Source organism: Alligator sinensis, unplaced genomic scaffold, assembly GCF_000455745.1.
Source record: "Alligator sinensis unplaced genomic scaffold, ASM45574v1 scaffold352_1, whole genome shotgun sequence".
NCBI lineage: Eukaryota > Metazoa > Chordata > Crocodylia > Alligatoridae > Alligator > Alligator sinensis.
Genome location: NW_005842223.1, coordinates 314,738 through 333,554, shown reverse-complemented (window position 1 = coordinate 333,554; position 18,817 = coordinate 314,738). Strand labels below are relative to the sequence as shown.

General features: G+C 40.6%; 1 protein-coding gene across 6 annotated transcripts in view; it reads left to right on the top strand.

The window, feature by feature from the left end:
* GALNT18 (polypeptide N-acetylgalactosaminyltransferase 18) overlaps nucleotides 1-18,817 on the top strand; it is a 432,273-nt gene that overhangs the window by 108,310 nt on the left and 305,146 nt on the right. Inside the window, exon 2 of one of the 6 annotated variants that reach the window (XM_025208206.1) lies at nucleotides 4,122-4,194. The exons of the other annotated variants lie outside the window; for them this stretch is intronic. Within the exon in view, the coding sequence (XP_025063991.1) occupies nucleotides 4,122-4,194 (73 nt within the window). The remainder of the gene's footprint in view (nucleotides 1-4,121; nucleotides 4,195-18,817) is intronic. 6 annotated transcript variants of the gene reach the window in all.

Genomic DNA, 18,817 nt, shown 5'->3' with positions numbered 1-18,817 from the left:
TTGTAAAGACCAAAATCTGTCACCCTATATCAGTAGTTCTCAAAATTGTTTGGGTCATGTACTAGTTTTTTTTTTTTTAATTCTATTGCTACATGTCGCTGTAACTCCAGTTATGCATCATAATAAGAAACAACATTTTGTTACTGCAGCCACACAGTAACCTCTCCAACAACCAAAGAGCTATTGTAGAGCTGCTTTTCATTTTTTTTCTTTTACTTTCTCTTCCTCCATTTGTATTCCCCTATTCCTTCCTTTTGTGGAATCTCTGGATGTTTGCCTCATTCTCTGGGACAAAGACTGCCTTTTGGGGGGGGAGTGGGGGTGGTTTTTTTTTTTTTTTTTTTTTTAATGTCGTACTTAGGATAATGGAACCATAATTATTGCTTGGAATCCTTAGGATATCAGTGGTAATAATTCCAATAGCAGTGGTAATAATTATTAAAATGACCAGGGATTTAGGAGCACTCAATTATTGAGGCTCAGCTTGGAGAAGTTTGATGTCCAACGAACAGTGATCAGATTTTCCCTTTTAACAGTGTATTCAGTCTCTAATCAAATCCTATTCAGGTAGGAATGGACCGCTTTCATTTTTGTGGCAAATATATTGTATGTTAAAATCAATAAAAAATAATAAAGGAAAGTAAGCTCTAAATTTGCCTTCACTGTTTGTTCAAACAGGGGTGTCAAACTCACTCTGGCTTCAGGCCAGATCCAGACTGCAGGACTCCTTGTGGGCAAGATTTCGATGTGATGATGGGGAAAGTGGTGGGGTAAACAGGAATTAATCCAGCTGTCACTCACCTCCCTCCAACCCCCCTCCACCATTGTCAATAGGGTTTCATGCTCCATATTTTGGTGGTGGGCCCCACCCCTGATTGCCCTGCACACAAATTCCCTGACCTCCCATGAGCTATACAACATGGCCTTTGTTTGACATCCCTGGTTTAGAATACCAACACTGAGACAACATTTACACTCATCTCAAGCACAGGGAAGCGATTCAGATGCTGTTAGAAAATGTTTTTCCTTCCTAAAAACAGCTTTAGTGAGCTTCATCATATGGTTTTTTTTTTTCTTCGGACTTCTCTTTTGAAGTGTTAAGCATTGGCTCTTGCCAGAATCAAGAGACTGTTACATAGATCATTTGTCTTTTTTTTTTTTTCTGCTTTTATTTGTTGTGCTCAAGTATCATTTTGGGCAATAACCCACTGAGTAGTAATATACTATTCTCTGGTGGTGCTGATAATGTTATGATGCTGTAAATTTACAGTCTGCCTTACAAAAGAGATAAAGGCACTGTATTAGTCCAAGTGATAAAGATCTTGAATGTATCTTCTGGTGGGCTTCTGTAATATAAATAATGCAAGGCCCTTTCTCTCGAGCAGTGATTGAGACCTGGGATGGCTTAGAGATTCACCAGTCTAAGGTGGGTTTGTCAAAGAAGTGACTTTAAGGAGGGAGATGAAGGTAGATGCTTTCTGGATAAAAAGGCTACAAACTATTCCTAGTACAGAGGACACCATGGAAGAAATCAAAGGAAAGGAGATTTATGGAACTACAAAGAGAAAGGACTCGGAGTGTCAGGAACAAAACGTCAGAGGTAACCCCCCCCAATTTGGTAATAATTTTTTACCTGCTCATATCCACTATCCCTCTCCAAATATAGAAAATCTATTCATTACTTAGGATGGTACCTGGCTGGCTTCAGGTGACCAGCTGCTAACAATTTAAAAGCTTGCAAGTGGAGAGCTTTTGATTGAAAACATTGATTGTGAGCATCTGTATTCACCACAGCAATGCTGATCAGAGTGTAGTGAAGCTCTTCAATAAATTGAAAGTATTGCAGGCAGGTAGAGAACCCTCTTTCCAGTCAGTAGCAGCAGTGTGGCATTGTCTTAAATAGGAATGCTTTTAATGTAAGTGTCCTGTCGTTATGCATTATGTTGTTATTCAGTGTGATGCACTGATCATTAGGAATTTGTTCGCTGTTCCCCTAGATGTCACATACACTTCTGGAGGTGTTCTGCTGTAATTTAGCACTTGTTAATAGACCCTAACATTAAAGAGTGTTTCTCATTAAATTTGGCAGTGAAGTCATAAAAAGTCACAGTGATATTACACTGTGGATGGGAGTACAGAGAGAGCAGAATAGGAATTTGAGTTTGGTGTCAAGGGTTGATCTAGCTGTGGCATAATCCTTGATGTCCACATTCAAGACTGATAGTGCAGTTATAACACCACTAGAGAATGTTTAAATTAATGCATTAGTTGTACAAAAAGCAACTTGTGTGCACTGTGTGCATTTCCTTATTGACTTGCCCTCCTAGGCTCTGGCTGGTGCAAACATACAGTGACCTTGTAGCTTAGATCATCCAGCCATGGCAGTTCTGTTTGGTTTGTGATGACATTCTTAGAGGCTGTGACCATGTGCTGAACTTCCTTTTAACAAATGGGGAACTGTCAGATTTTATAATTTTGAAAATCTTTTTTGATCTATCTAATATTGTAGCGCATAATAATCTTCTGGAGCTTGACACTGACATTTGGTATTGTAACTAGTCTATCTCTTAGGTGGTGATATTATTTTATTGCATCATTGCTCATTTCTTTATTTTTAGATTGGTAAAATGTCCAGTACAGCCCATATTCAGTGTTTAACAAGGGATTTTATAATCAGTCAAATACAAAAGATTGCTGTCTCTTTCTTATTCCTCATGATAAATTGCACTCAACTGCCTTTTGCCTCTCCACCTTCTCATGGTGTAAATGCTGAAAATATTCACAGCCCTATTCATGTGTCTCTTAAACATCACCTGCCTGAGGTTCTGTCACAAAAGTGAAGTGCCCTCTGGGCATCCAGGAGCAAATGTTCCTGCATACATTTTGCCCCCCAAAATAGCTAAATTCTCTCAAATTTGCTGCAACTTCCCTAGAGTGTTAGATCAGTCTTCTTCCCATTGCATCACTTCTTTCATCCTCCATTCTCATTATTCTTTACGTAGATTGCTTTCACCCAAGTGATGGAGAAGAGAAGATACCTTATAACCTCATTCTAATAGACATAGACTTCAAGACTGTTATCCCAGTACGCACAGCAATCACAGTCTTCTCCAAAGGCTGTAGGTGTGGAATAGGGATGGCAGAAGAGACTCCTATAAAACTGTGCACCAGGAGGTCCTTCGGATAAATGAACAGATGCTCAAACCACACACTGTAATTTCTAGAGAAAGAGAATGGAATTTCCCAAAGACTGAAGTGGCAGTAATCCCAGATGAGTTCCAGAAAAATTATGACAAATCTTTTGGTTAATGGTATTAAAGGCTGCTGATAGCTTTAAAAATTTTGGGAAGGATAATTGATACTTATCCATTACTAACAGGAGGTGTTTCACCAACACCTATACCACATCTAGGTGTAAACTTGAAGATGTCAGAAATCATCTAATTTGCTATGGTACAGCCTTCTCAATAATCTTACTCAAAATGGCAACACTAGAGACACAGTGCTAACCAAAACAATGTTGCTACTATTGTTTTAAGGGAAAATATTACATAGACTTTGCAAATTGAACTGTAACAACCATCAGATATCCAGGACCACTGAGAAAAAATGAGAACATTGTTGATAAACTGTTTAAAATATAACCTTGACTTTTTAGTAAATAGGAGTTTTCTTGTAATAGTCAGATTGTTCAGGTGCTATTTATTAGCAGCTTGTTTTCCATTTGAGTCCTGTTCTAAAAAGACAGGGGAAAATGCACTGGAAATATTAGAATCATTTTTATCAGAAGAATCTGACTGTGCAGAGAAGTTTGCAGGTGGATTTATCTTCAGAAAATGATTTAATTCCTGGGGCTTTCATGTTCCAAATCTGCTAAGTGGTAGTCATTTGGTATAGCTTCATTTGGTATTTGCTTCAGAATTGCAAAAGGAAAGTTTACAGGACAAAATGGTGCAGAGATATCAATTTGTCTGAGTTATGATGGCTTCACTGAGTGAAACCCATTGGAAACAGAAATTCTATATGCTGTGCTCTGCTAGAAACTCATTCAGCACAACTTCTGACCAGCTTTCACTGACAAATCTGTTGATTCCAGACTCAAGTTTAAACTGCTTTCTCAGGGTGAAGAACTGAAGTTCTGCTGCCTGCTGTCTCCCAGACTTGAATCTCTGCTTGGGCACAGCTGTTGCTACGGTTAGTGCACGTGTGATTGCATTTTCCTTCTGTACCAGCTGGTGCATATCAAACCCTCATTGCTAGTGGAACTGTGGTCTTTGTGCAACTCAGGAATTCTTTGAAGAAATCAGCACTGCAGCCCATTAACACTCATGTTTCTTGTGGTGATTGGCTTTTTGGTCATTTGAACAGTGCTTTGAGCTCCTTTTTGTGTGTCATTTCTAATAGCACTTATGGGGTGTTAAGGAACATTTATGATTTGGCTTCTGCAGATCCACACCCTTAGATTCTAAATATCAACTTACAGCTTCCAGAGGGAGACGAATATTAGTTTTGCTGTGAGCATACTTTAAAAGTTGCTGAAAGCCAAAACCAGATGGCAATACTTGCAAAGCTCTCTAAGTAATAGGGCCTAGAATATGTGGCTAGGGTGATGACAGATAGAAAGGAAAAAAGGTCTTGCAGTGGAGATTTGCTGTGCACTTGAGGGCCAGGTGGCCTCTAATCTCATAACTGGTGGGCAACCCTGAGAAAGTCATAAAATATATTTGCATAGTTTATTCCAGGGGTTGTCAACCAGGGGTATGCGTATCCCCGGGGGTACTTGGTAAGGCCCTAGGGAGTATGAATGGGTGGGTATGAATAGACAGAGCGCCACCACCCACCACCCTGCGCCGCCACCTCCCAGGAGCAGCAGTGCCCCCCTGCGGGCCACACAGGTGCCACCTGGCTGGCCAGACGTGGGATGGAGGGGGGAAAGCTCACAGATGGCGGCTGCTGCCGCCACCCACCACCCCCACACTGCCGCTGCTCTGCATCTGGCTGTGTACCACCCTCTCTCCCCCCTGCTCTGCATCTGGCTGCCAGGGCTACACTTATTAAAAAAAGGTTGAAAACCCCTGTGGTTTATTTTATTTGTGTTTGTGCAGGTAGAAGACTTTGCTTAGTGCAGCATCTGTTATTATCTCTGCATCCCCATTCAACTCAGGATGCAATAAAACATTTCCTCCCTTTTTTAACAATTTCTCCCTCCTGTTTTATACACTGTCTTTCATTTCCCTTCCCTTCCCTGTCTTTTGTACTTGTGTCATATGAGCATTACCTTGCTGGCCTGTCACCACTGGCATTAGAACTACTGCATCTGGAGCTTCCTTCCTATATCTTCACTGCTTCTCAGCCTTGGCAGCAAACTTGCCTTCTTTCCTAGACCTGTACAAACTTTTAACAATTGTTGTCACCTAGCTAACTAGTTGTCATCTTGCAATTATTCTTTGAACTCTGCGTTTGAGGGTCCCTCCGAGTGAGTCATTGTTCCTGTAAGTTATAAGGATGGAGGAGACTGGCTGCATATTGTGTATTGAAGGGATGAATGATTCTGAGAGGTGCAGAGTTCCTCTACATATTCTGGTTGAACTGAAGTGGCCACGTGGCCCTCTCTAGCAGCTGCAAATCCCATTGGTGTTCAGTCCCACTGAGAATTGGTTCTGCCTGGATGGTTGGTTTCATTGCCACCCTGCGCAGTGAGGAAATACTTCCATTTATAGCTGTATTTACAAAAAGAAAAAAAAAAGAGTATAATAAATATTTAGCAATTCATTAAAATAATTAGACTGATCCAATTGTGAAAGTAGCCCAAAATAAACATTCCCTCTCTCCCTCCCCCTTCCAAAACAGGCTTTTCAATGGTTGTCCTAGGTCTTGGAAGGAAATTTCAGGTATCATTCCTAGACCAAGGAGGCAAGACATCCCTATCAGCTTTATGTCCTTGCTTCTTCACGGTGTCTCTGAGTTCCAGTCTAATAAGCCACATCAATGATATATGTGTGGCAGCCAAGGAATACATCAGAGAATGATTTTCTTAACTACTGCACTATTGCCTTCAGGCCATAGGCTAAATTTGCATGTGTCCTACTAGGCAGCATCATGTTTAAGCTGTGTTTTCATTTTATAGTTTTGATTTGTAGTATTTTATCAGGAATCAGTTAATTGGATTAGGCAGCATATCATATAGCTAGGCCCAGGAGCCCGTGGTGTAACAACATATCCTGTGTGCAGTTAGCAGTTTCGGTAAGGGGAAAGCTATAGTGTGATGATAGTTTTGGGACTATTTTGTACACTGGTGCCTACAGTATGTCTAGTATTAAGAATGGGTTTTATTAAAGTAAATGGCTTAACATTAGATCAGGCAAAAAGAAAAATAAACTACCACCAATCATTTCCCTGAGTAACTGCCTTATCCTGTTTTGAGATGGCATTGTTTCCATCATGGTCCCTTGGAATGTGGCTTTTGCCATTCTTTGCATTCTACACAGAGCTCAACTGGGCTGTTTGTCATTCTTAGGCTGACATCTGAGGTCAGTCTATGTTGAGTGCAATGGCAAGCATTTGTCTCCCTAAGTAGCCATGTATAACAAGAATGAGTGCTATAAGGATGTGTAAAGATGAGATATCTGGTCAAACTGTGAAAATGTTGTGTCTTTGATCAGTTATAATGAAACAATGCTATCCTTTTTGACTGAGTAGCACCTTAATGACCTCCAATATTGCAAACACTTGGGGGTTATTAATGAGTTAGATGGAACAGAGGGTAAGAAAAGCTGAAGTCCCTGTTGTGGTTGTGTGACATCTGGAATTTCTGGAAGAATGACCTGTTTGATACTAACTTAATGTCAAGGTAACTGTAAAGTGGGGAGTCTGTTTATCTAAACCAGTGGTTTTCAATCTTTTTAGACTTGAGGCACCCCTGCAAATACTCATTGCACCCCTTTGAGAATGCCAACCCTTAGATTTAATTCCTTTTTGGCTATAGAAAAATAATAGAGCAGTTTTTCTGTTGCAAAGAACTTGGAAAGAGAACTGTGAATTTTTATTTGGAATCTCTGGTTTTATCCTGTGAATCTAGTTAGTACCCTTAATGGTCCTAACATTGCGTGGTACCCCATAGCATCCTTCAAAGGATCTCAAATCACTGATCTAAACTAAGCAAAGCAAGTGAATTAGTAAAAATACCCTTTCATGAGAACAACTTCCCAAACAAAGCTCATTAATGTGATTTCTGGTGACAATATTTATACAAAATACAATATACATTTTATTAAAACCTTTAAGAATCCCACTGGAAAGATACAATTATAGATTTAGAAATCAAATTAGAAAGTAGTTTATAAATGTTTTTGTTGCCAGAGTGACCAGGATATAACATTTGTGCCCCTCTACATCCTTTTCCAAGTCACCTTTAAAAGAAGAAATATAGGTTTACTCCTCTTCTTGCTATTAATGACTTCTTAAAAAATAGATTAGAAATATCAAGACATTGTCATTCCTATCTTGTTTCTGTTGAATGACCTCAGACGAGCTACAGGTCAAGCTTTCTCAGCCTTCAGTTGATTAAGGAACACTGTTGGCTCTTTTACAAAGAGAACTATTCTCCTGACTGGCATATATTTGAGTTAAAATGTGTCAACTATGCAAAAAACTATGGGGGAGGTGGGGAGGTGCAGCTGATCTGCATAAAGCATATGGCAGGCATGCACTTATGGAAAATAGTTAAAGCTCATTTTAGGATGCCCTGAGCTTGGTGTTCTCTCTGGTCCAGGCTTGTTCCTCCACATATCACATCAGGGCGTGGTGAACACTTGTCTTTCCCAGGCACATGCTTCAGTGGGCCCAAACTGCAGTGGAGAGTTAGTATGGTCTATGGTGCAAGTGAGCCTCCTGGCCAACACCCCCTGTCTTTCTATTCCAAAACTGGGAGAGCACTCTGTTTCTGTGTCTTTGGGTGGAGGATAATCCTTATTGCGGGGTGGGGGTGTGTGCCTAGGAGCATCAAGGCGGTGGTAGGGCTATATTATATAGGTGGCCCAGCACAATGAAGAGGATAGCTAAAAAGGTCATGGACCATATGACTTGAAAGCTCTTCATGATAGGGTGGTATAGCATTGTACATGGCTTAGCACTGTGGGGCCCTGGTCTGTGACAGATAGGCACCTGACAGCTCCAAATTAAAATCATGATAGCATGACTAAAAATCTACCTAGATATTTCTGGCAATCTCATCATCGCGGTAGTATCTAAACCTACCGCCTCACCTTCTTTGCTGGAATGTCAGAGTCCTTTAATTGCTGATTTAGGGTTCTCTCTATCTTTGGGTATTTCTGATTTTGTATTTTTTTCTGACTGCAGCCCAGTTTTTCAGGTTCCTCGGTGCCTGACTGTGAGATTGCACCCTTGGACTATATGGGCCACGAGCATTAAGAATGGGAGGCTAAGCATTTATGAGTCTTGCTATTTGTAGTTGACAGTTGGATGTTTCCAACAGCTGTTTTTCTAATGTTTGGTTCATATGTCCCCAGTAGCTAGTAGTCTGGAAGCAAGTCAGCACCATGAGGACAAGTTGTTACTGAGAAAACTGAAGGTGTCTGAATGCAAATCAAATGTCTCTCTGTACAATTCATTATTTTCAGCAGGTTAACTGAAAATGACAAGCTTGTGTTCTCAGCTTTGACTTATCATTTCTATCTTGGACTTAAACCTTCTGTCCCTCTTAGCCACTTGTGCACGCCAATGACATGTCAGAACATTACTAGTGCAGCTGTCAGGGGGCCAGGCAAGAAAGGAAAGCCATTCATTTGACCTTAAGCTCTGATCTTGAATAACAATTCCCTAAAATCTAATTTACCAAGTACATTAAGGTTTCCTTTTTTGAGAATGGCTGCTGTGATCTTCTTGAAATGTAAGCAAAAGGACAAAGACTTTTTCCCCCTCCCCTTTGACTTGATTTATAGTTCAGGGCTGCAGAGGGGCTGACAATCTTGGCTGTTTTCATTAAGTCAAGAGCTGTAGAAGAAGATATTGCTATAATTATAGGAGGCATTATTTGATGGGATATAAAACAAGTTTTATCTCTTTCCACAATGATGAAGGATAAGAAACTGTTGCTATTTCCTTACCTGTCTTTCCATTTTTTATATTAAATCTTCCTTTCCCTTCCCTCAAGCATTTTTTAATAATTTTTTTTCTGAGTTGCTGAATTTTGATAGCCAAGTTCAGATTTTTTCTTTTCAATACTGGCTAGAGATGAGGTGGGGGGAGAACTGAATGAGTCTCAGTGCTTAGATTTGTTACCTAGTGTCCCATCTTAAGTCTTCACTTACATCTGTCTGAATAAGACAAGCAGGCTTCATTTCAGAATTGCCACAGACTCTTTTTGCTGACAGTTTCACAACAATCTAGTGGCATCTGATATGATCTAATTTTCAAAAACATACTTCCGCTAACCTCTGTTTAAGACCTATCATCTTTTGAGAGCTATAATTAAGATGGAGAAAATAATTACGATTTATTTTATGAGAGAGATGTATATGTCACTGTTCAAGTAAAAGTACAGCATCAATATTGCCAATCCAAGTGTTCAAAAGTCAAAAATCTTTCTCCAAAAATTGTGTGTTTCTTTTAAGAAATAAATTTAGGGTTCTTTTTGGCTTCTGTTTCCTTTTTTTTTAAGTCATTATGGTTTGTATTTTCAAGATTGGTACCGTAAATATGAATAGAAACTTTTTTTTTTTTTAAGAATAAAAACAAATTCTCATCTAATTCCAGGGCTTCAGGAGCTGGGACTTTCAGACAAGTGCCAGATATTATGAGATTCAAACTAAAATAATTAAATCTGCTGGGCCCCACCTCACAGGCAAATGCCTATTGGGTTCAGTGGCACTCTTAACTCATGGTACTTTAGGTAATGCACCATGAGTTAGAGCACCTCCCAATAGGCTGCCTAAACATCTCTAGGCACCCTATGTTATTGTATCTTTTCTTGTGCATCTTTTGGACAAGCTAACTATATTTCCTAGAATTGTCGAAAAGTAGGGCTGCAAGAAAACAAACCTCAGAAGGTCATCTAGTCCAACCTCTTCAAGACGGGATCATCTCTGACTAAACTATTCTAGTCAAGTCTCTAGCACAGTGATTCTCAACCAGGGTGCCATGGTACCCTGGGGTGCCTTGATCCTTTCAAGGGTGCTGCGGGTGCCACATGATGTTAGAACAGTTGGGTGTGCAAGCATGATTCACAAGATAAACGCAGAGATTTCAAATAGGAATAAACCCATTTGACTTTATGTGATCTTTATGAGCTCTTTGCAACAGAAGAATTGTTCTAGTATTTTTCTGTAATCAAAAAGCAAATGAAAACTAAAAGAATGTTCTGAATGGTGCCTTGAGTTTAAAAAGTTGAGAACCACTGGTCAAGCATGCTTTTGGAAGCTTCCACAAACTTTCTAGGTAGCCTGTTCTGCTGTTTAATCATGCTTAAAGTTAGAAATGTCTTCCCAATATCCAAACTAAATATCCTCTGCTGCAGTATGAGGCCATTGCTCTTAGTCTAGTCCCCTGCAGCCACAGAGAATGGTGTTATCTCTATCCTCTTTATAACCAGCCTTCAAGTATTTGAAGACTGTTACCAAATTCCTTCCTTAGATTTCTCTTTTCAGACAAAATATTCCTAGTTCTTTCAATCTTTTCTTATAAGTCATGATTCCCAGACCCCTGATAATTTTGGTTGCTCTTTGATGAACTCTATTTTGTCCACATCCTTTTTGAAGTCCAGTACCCAAAACTGAACATAGTACTCCACGTGAAGTCTCACCAGTGCTGAACTGAGTGGGAAAATCACTTCCTTTGATTTGCAAGTGATTCTCCTGTTAATGTAGCCCAGCATGTTAGTGGCTTTTTTGCAACAAGAGTACACTGCTGGCTCATATTCATCTTATGGTCCACTGTAACCCCTAGGCCCTTCTCTGCAGTACTGCTGCCAAGCTAGTCATTTACCAGACTGTAGTAACATATGTGCTTGTTCCATCCCAAATGTAGGTCATTGCATGTATCCTTACTGAACTTGATTTGATTGGAATTATCCAGTTTATCAAAGACTTTCTAATCTAACCAAAGCCATTCTGAATCCTAACCTTAACCAACTCCAGCTCCCCCCAACTTGGTGTCATTTGCAAATTGACTGTGTGAACTCAATCCCATTCTCCAAACCGTTAACGAAGATACCAAATAATACCAGAGCTGGGACTGACCCCTGGCCCTACTTGATACTTCTTCCTGACTTAATATTGAGCAATGACTTAAGTGATCACTGGTTTCAGTAAACACAGGCATGTGTGAATGAGAACAACTTATCAAGTTTTATTGCGGTGCTCTAGGTAACCTCTCCAGACCCTTTGTCTGGCTCTAGCTAACTGTTTGACTAGGTGCTCCTGAACTGAGGGACCATTACTCAATTCCTAGTTCAGTCTCCTGTTAGGAAGTATCTCTAATTTATAACTTTTATCAATACAGACTACTCATTCAGCATGATAGTTCAACCAGTTATGTATCCACCTTCATTTACTGTGTATTTCTTTAGCTTACTAATGAGAATAGTAAGCCTTTGTCTCCCATGACAAAGACTAGGTATGTCACATCCACTGCTCCCCACCCCCCAGCCTGACACCTCATTGTAGTAGGAAATCAAGATGGTCAGATACAACTTGTTCCTGATGAATCCATATGGACTGTTTCTGATCACCATGTTCACCTCCAAGTGCTTAGAAATACGTTCCATGTGACCTTTTTCAATTTTTTTTTCCTGTTAGGTAGGTCCAGCTGGTCTGTAATTGCCCAGATCTTCCTCCTTCATTATCTTATAAATGAGCATTAGATTTTCTCTTTTTCTAGTCATCCAGGATATTCATTCAATTTATTTGAAAATATGGGTCAGAAAGTGCTAGTACTTTTTCTCTTGGTTTTGTTCTTGTCTTTACTCTATTTTCTTAAAGATATGCTGCTTATGTGGATGCTGATTCAATAAGATTCTTGAGGACATATGTAATCTTAAATTTTATGAAGTCAAAACTACTAAACTTGAGCACATGATTAAATGTCTTACTGAATTAGGGCCCTGTTGACAGCATAAGACATGTCTGGTATAGGATATTACAAGGCATGTTATTGCCTTGATAGGGAAAAAATTGAAAGACACAATTTAGCATTATTCCTGTCAAAGGAACAGTGTTACAATTGTGTTTCTTTAAAATTAACCTTCCTTCATTTATATCCACCTGATGGAGTTTATTGTAAAGTTTCTACCCCTAAATCAAGTTTGTGGCCTTAGTTATGCCCTCGAAATGCTATTAACTAATATGGTTCTGCTTATGCAACTAATGGCTGAATATGACCCTTTGCATCAAACTGAGGACTAATTTAAGTGTATGAAACTCTGTTAGCCTAAATAGAGTGTTCAACCTTATGCAAGGTCTGAATTTTCTCTATGATGCTTCCTACAGTAGTGGATAGGAAATATGATGCTTCACAGTGGGTTACATGGAAATTATACAGTTTGTTTTAGAGGCAAATGCCATAGCAAGAGTTAAATTCTCTTCCCTTGCACCCAAACATACATTGTGGGTAGAAAGCTGAAGGCAAATGCAATCAACTGGGTAATCTCTCAAGGTACAATTGAATTTTAGGACCAACAACTTTGACTTCTTTGTCCCCTTGAACAGAGTGACATCAGCCTGTGACTCATTTCATTAGTGTGAAATGATCTTGGGTGCATGGAGGGGGCTCTAAAAACAAAAGTGATTAATTGATTTTTCTACCATGAAGGCAACTCACATGGTAAAAAAAAAGAGAAAAGGCTTTAGTAGCCTTTATTGAGAATAATTATTTCTCATTCTCATTAATAATTATTATTGGTTCACAAAACACAGCTCATACTGGCACGAATAGTGCACGGTAGGCACTTCATGGGCTAGCCTCCATCTGTCCAATTATCCAACTCTCGTTTATCTGACCACCTTTCAAAACTAAGTAGCAAACATTATAGTTATGTCCTTATTTATACTAATTAATAATAATTGAACATAGGGATTCAAAATTGCGCACTGACTTCTTAGGGCTGTAGACAACAAATACTAATTTACTTCCCAAAACTATACCAGCAGTGCTTAGAAGAAACAATAGAGCACATGCTATAGGGGCTGCCTTTTCTGAATTACTTTAGGTACTGTTTGATGCAGAATTCTGCTTCACCTTTTTGCTGTAAAATTTCAGTGGGAGCAGAGTTAGTCCAGTGCTAAATACTTTTTGAAAATTTCATTGTACATGAGCAAGGGGTGGAAAAGTAGAAACTCTTTCTGCACTGGGTAGATCGATATAGTATGAGCCTGCTCTGTTTTCAAGGGAAAATGCCCAAATTCATCAGGTATCTGAAGTGTGTTTTCCCTTCAATATATGTTTAACTTTTGCTGTTAATAGGAATAACTATGTGTAAGCAGATCGAGGAGAAAAGAGCCTCTTTGAATGTTCCTGGGCTCACTAGCTTTGTGTGTATAGGAAGCAAAAGGAGTTTCTCAATTAGCCAGTCCATGTGGCACTCCCATCTTGTATGTGGCTGCTAAAAAATATTTCACTTTATTTCCATGACAAAACTTGTTAAAGTCTTATGGCTCCTATTATGTATGATTGATCTCTATACAAATTTCCCCAGAAACTTCCTACTGGAAGGGAAAGCTGTTGAAAGGGAAATATTTATGAAGAAGTTTCAGGAAACTCATTACCTTTCACAGCACAGAGGAACTGCAGGTAAAATAAACATTTAAAGGGCAGCCTTGCATTTTAAGGGACAGGTGGCAAGAGTAATTTGTATCTGTGCTTACTTTAATAAACACGGCATTTAGGAAACGTCAGGAAGCTAGAGAAGAGCTTGCTGTCACTGTTTGTCTTTTAATTAAACAAGGAGAAAAAAATTGCTACCAGAGAGATAATATGAAACAGACGCACTAATTCAAACTCGAAGAGCAGAAGATGATAGTTTCTTTTATGCTGACGTAAAAAAAGCAATTTTCACTTCCTAATTTAGTTGATTTATCCTAAAAGTACTGTAGTATAATAATGCATTATTGGGAGTAAATATTAATAGCCTTCAGTGGTTCTGAATGAGCGCATATTTATATTAGATTCGCTTTTGTAATGAAGATTCCTGTGAGACATCCAATCTGCCTCAGGAACCTGGGATTGTAAGCTTCTGGGTGACTGAACTGCATTAAACTCATCCACTTAATTCTTACTGGTCTACTCATGGAATTGTAAATCCAAGATTTGTTTCAATAAAGAAGGATGTTGAGTATTTTGGATCCAGCCTGCAGAGGTGCCCCATCTGGCCTGCAGGGCTACTAGTAGGTCAGGGAATTTGGAGGTGTGGCTAGCACTAAGTGCGACTTGTTGCAGAATTGGGACATGGCCCACTACTGCTTGTGCCACCTCTGCCATGGCTTCACTGGCTTCCTGCCCATGCCTTCAGTGGTGGCTAGCTCCATTTACCACTGCCACCTTATGTCCCATGCCATGGGCCAGATGCAGCTTGTGAGGAGGCTGTGGGCTGGATCTGGCGCAGGGCACAAGGTAAGTTTGACACTCCTGAAATAAAACATCAAGGCATTTCTACTATGTGCAGAGTTCCAAGGAGTGATACATTTTAATAGCCTGGGTATTTTTGCCCAGGCAAATAGAATTTACAATAACTTGGAAAAGGAAGTTTTCCTATAGCTGTTGCAACATGTTTCAGGTATAAGCAGATATGCCTTCAAAGGCTTACTAGGCAGAGGAGGCATCCATTTGATCTACAGTGTCATTTATTGGCATTAACACCAGGCTAATAGATAGCTCCTTGATAACGTTCTGGTAGAGACTCAGCAGCTGGTTTCTGGAGTCTTTCTAATTTAGCAGATGAGTTTCATTTCTTTGTGTGTTTGGGTACTTGCAACTGAAAAATAATCTGGAGAAAAGGTTACTTGATTTTCATTTAGTCTGCTTTGGAATATGAGGGGAAGGAGATGGGAAACCTGGTACCTATTACTTGATAGATTTTTATATATGTATGAAATAAAAATAATAGTAAAACTGTACATATATACACATAAAACTATATGCGTGTGTGCAGATATATAGATACATGTGCAAATATACACGTATATGTTTTACTATTTTATACCCTTTATATATACTATACATACATATATAACTATATAGTTCTATTACTTTTATCTTCAATGGGAAAAGGATTGAGTTTCATTAATTGTTCTGTTACTCTGGTATACAAGCCTCGGTCAGGAATATTTATAAAGCATGCTATATGGTGTACACTTTAGACACACTGACAGAAGGGTTGTTATGAAAAATGTATGAATGAACCCTTTTTTCTGAGTATGTTGTATAATATTTATGAAGCTATTTTGTAGAGCAGAAGAGTGGTTACAGGAAGCTTGTACCTAAGATAGAGTAACAAGCAGTTTTTGTGAAAGCTGATGAACACAGTACACAGCTGTGGAAGACGTAACCATTTAGTGTTAGGGAGCTGTAAGCACTTTGTGTCACTGCACATTATATTGGGTTTTTCACTAGGAATGAAAATGGACATAATGAAAGACAAAGGTGACGTATGTCACACTTAGCAACAGTACCTTAAGGGCAGAGGCATTTGCCAGAGCCCTGCTGAGCCATGTGTGCCTTGTATGAACAGAGTATGGAACCAAAACATCCTGAGACTGGAGGGTCATTGTATTCCCTTGACAGGTTCCACAGTCAATGGAACTTTTGTATCTGCATAGTTTTTAAACTGCTTCAGCAGTGTTACAGTGATCAAACCTTGTACTGTGACAAGGAAGAGTTATATTTGTCTTTTAAACCTGGAGCAAGCTGTGTTTGCTTTCCCCCTCAGGCCTGAAGAAGAATGCCTTGAATTCAGATGCTTGTATAACTTTATCCCAACTATGTAGTTGGTCCCATAAAAGATATCATCCAAAAAAACCTTGCCTCTCAAGAAGATAGGAGGCATCTGTAGGTTGCATAATTTCTGTGGACTGCATGACTTGTTCTGAACCTCAGCTTTTTGCTTGCGGGCTTCATAGATACTGTCTTTTAGAACAACATTACCACTTGGTTACCCTTAACAGAATTTGTAAAGCAGTATAAAAAGGTAACTCCCTGTCCTAACTAGGGCTGTCAAATGATTAAAATAATTGATCATGATTAGTTGCAAGATTTAAAAAAAAAATAGTTCCAATTAATCATGATCTTAATCGCATAGCTAAAAACTCAATTATGTAAAGAAAAACTCAAAATTATGCAAAATTATGTAGGTAGCTTGTATGTTTCGGGGCTGGGTGTGGGGTGTGTGTGTGGGAATTTGTGAAGGTGTGGGAGGCTGTGGGTGTGTGTATGGGGTTTGGAGCCCGGGGAGGGGGGTCCCCACATGCCTTGGCAGGATGTGGGGTTAGGGTAGTGTGGGTCAGGAATGAGGGGCAGCAGCAGGGCTGGGAGGGGGGCTGTGGCTTGGGAGTGAGAGGCAGGGTCAGGGCATGGGCATATCACTGCTCCCACTGCAATCATATTACCCACCCCCCGTAGATGTCCTGTTTTTTTGAAACTGGAAATATGGTAACCATACAGGAACGCAGCCTGATAGAATGTAGAGCATTGCCGAGCAGGTAAGTCTGTGGAGGGGGAGTGGGGAGGGGAGAGGAAAGGGGTGGGGTGAGGGATTGAGGCCCCCACAGTGAGGGAGGGAGCGGGGCAGAGACTGGTATGAATGGGGCCCCAAGGCCGGGGTGGGTCATGGGGGGGCTGTGGCTTGGGAGTGAGAGGCAGGGTCAGGGCATGGGCATATCACTGCTCCCACTGCAATCATATTACCCACCCCCCGTAGATGTCCTGTTTTTTTGAAACTGGAAATATGGTAACCATACAGGAACGCAGCCTGATAGAATGTAGAGCATTGCCGAGCAGGTAAGTCTGTGGAGGGGGAGTGGGGAGGGGAGAGGAAAGGGGTGGGGTGAGGGATTGAGGCCCCCACAGTGAGGGAGGGAGCGGGGCAGAGACTGGTATGAATGGGGCCCCAAGGCCGGGGTGGGTCATGGGATGGAGCCATGGGCGGCTCATTAGGGGCGGGTGGCTCTCTGCCCCCCCGTGCCCCTGGATGAGCCGCCTGAAGCTCCACAACCTGCCGGGGCCCCATTCACCCCAGCCCCTGCCCCACTCCCTCCCTTAGCACAGGGGCCTCAATCTGCCTCCCCCTTCCCCCGCCCCAACTCTTCCCCTCCACAGACTTACCTGCTGGATGCTGCTCTACATGCTTCCGGACTGCGTTCCTGGTCATGTGCATGCTGAAGCTGCTCATCTCTGTTTCTCGGTTTGTGTACATGCCCCCCACCACCTCCTTCCTGCTGCAGCAGCCTGGAGCTCACACCCAGGCTGCCCCGCAGCTCCTCTGCACTGCCACTGCTGCCCCAGCAGTGCTCAGGCGTGGGCTGCAAAACCACATGTGCGATTTAACATGTTTAAAAAATAATGCAAGAACCAATTAATGTGTTAATCATGCATGTTAACAGTGATTCATTGACAACCCTATAAATAACCACTTAATCATTCACAAGGTGTTATATGGAAACATGTACTCTGGTGCTCTGAAGATACAGACACATGACTTCAGCATTTCTAACTTTTTGCCTCTGACGCTGTTTCTACCTTTTTGTCTTGGGCAAGTCTGCATTTATCTATCAGTTCTTAAAAGGGATACTGCTGGCCGCTTATGTACTTAGGGAAATAGGGAAACTGGTTATAATCATAAAAATGAATGTAGATGCAACCCTCTAGTAGCACTTTTATATTTATGCTTCAGGGGCTTCCAGATCAAATCTGTTTAGTTTAGAAGTAAAAACATGGTTTTAGTTTAATGCCAGTGTTGCACGCTGCCAATTTGACCATTGAGTTGGGGGGTTTTCTAGCTTCTACATTTGTTGCAGATACATGAGCTCAAAAAGAGAATCAAACTCAAATCCATCTTTACCCTTATAGGGTACTGACAGACATGGAAAAACACCCCCAAAAAACGTGCTTTACTGGAAGAAGCAGGATGTTAGTTTGACTTGGCTCTGCAGTGTCTGTGTGGTTTGGGAGCTTCAGTGGGGATTCTTAGCACTTTTCTTCTAAAGCTGATTCAATCAGCTGTTAGACAAAAGTGCCAAAAAGGCCCTACAGATGTTGGGCAAGTTGGACCCAACTAATATGATGCCTCTTCTGGGCATATGCTGAGCTCAGTGTGGGGGTGGGGGGTATGTGGAGTTTAAAGCACCGTTTTTTGTTTTTTTGGGGGGGGAGGGGCAGGGGCAGGGACACAGGGTTGTGGTGTTTGGTTTGGGTTTTTTTTTACATATGTAAGCAGCCCAGTTGAGTCGGGTAGTGCCATTCACCCATCACTTCTTGTCAGAGGAGGACTACAGTATAACTATTAATTTTATCAGAATTTGTAATGTGATGCATTGGTGTTGTATTTTATCAAAAGCCCCAGTCCAGCAAACACTGCTTCTTTATGAAGGCCTTCAGCATACTAAGTTTATTAAAGAGGCTAAGAGGTTATTTGTTCCTCATTTGCAAGTATCAACACAAGGAAGAGAGTTGTTCAATGTAGCAGAAAAAAATCATAGTGAGCTGCAAGCTAAGGCTAGTAAAATTCAAACTAGATATAAGGAGCAAATTTTTAACAGTGCAGGTAATTAATCTTTGAACCAAGGAGAGGAATATGATGGATTTTTCATCCCTT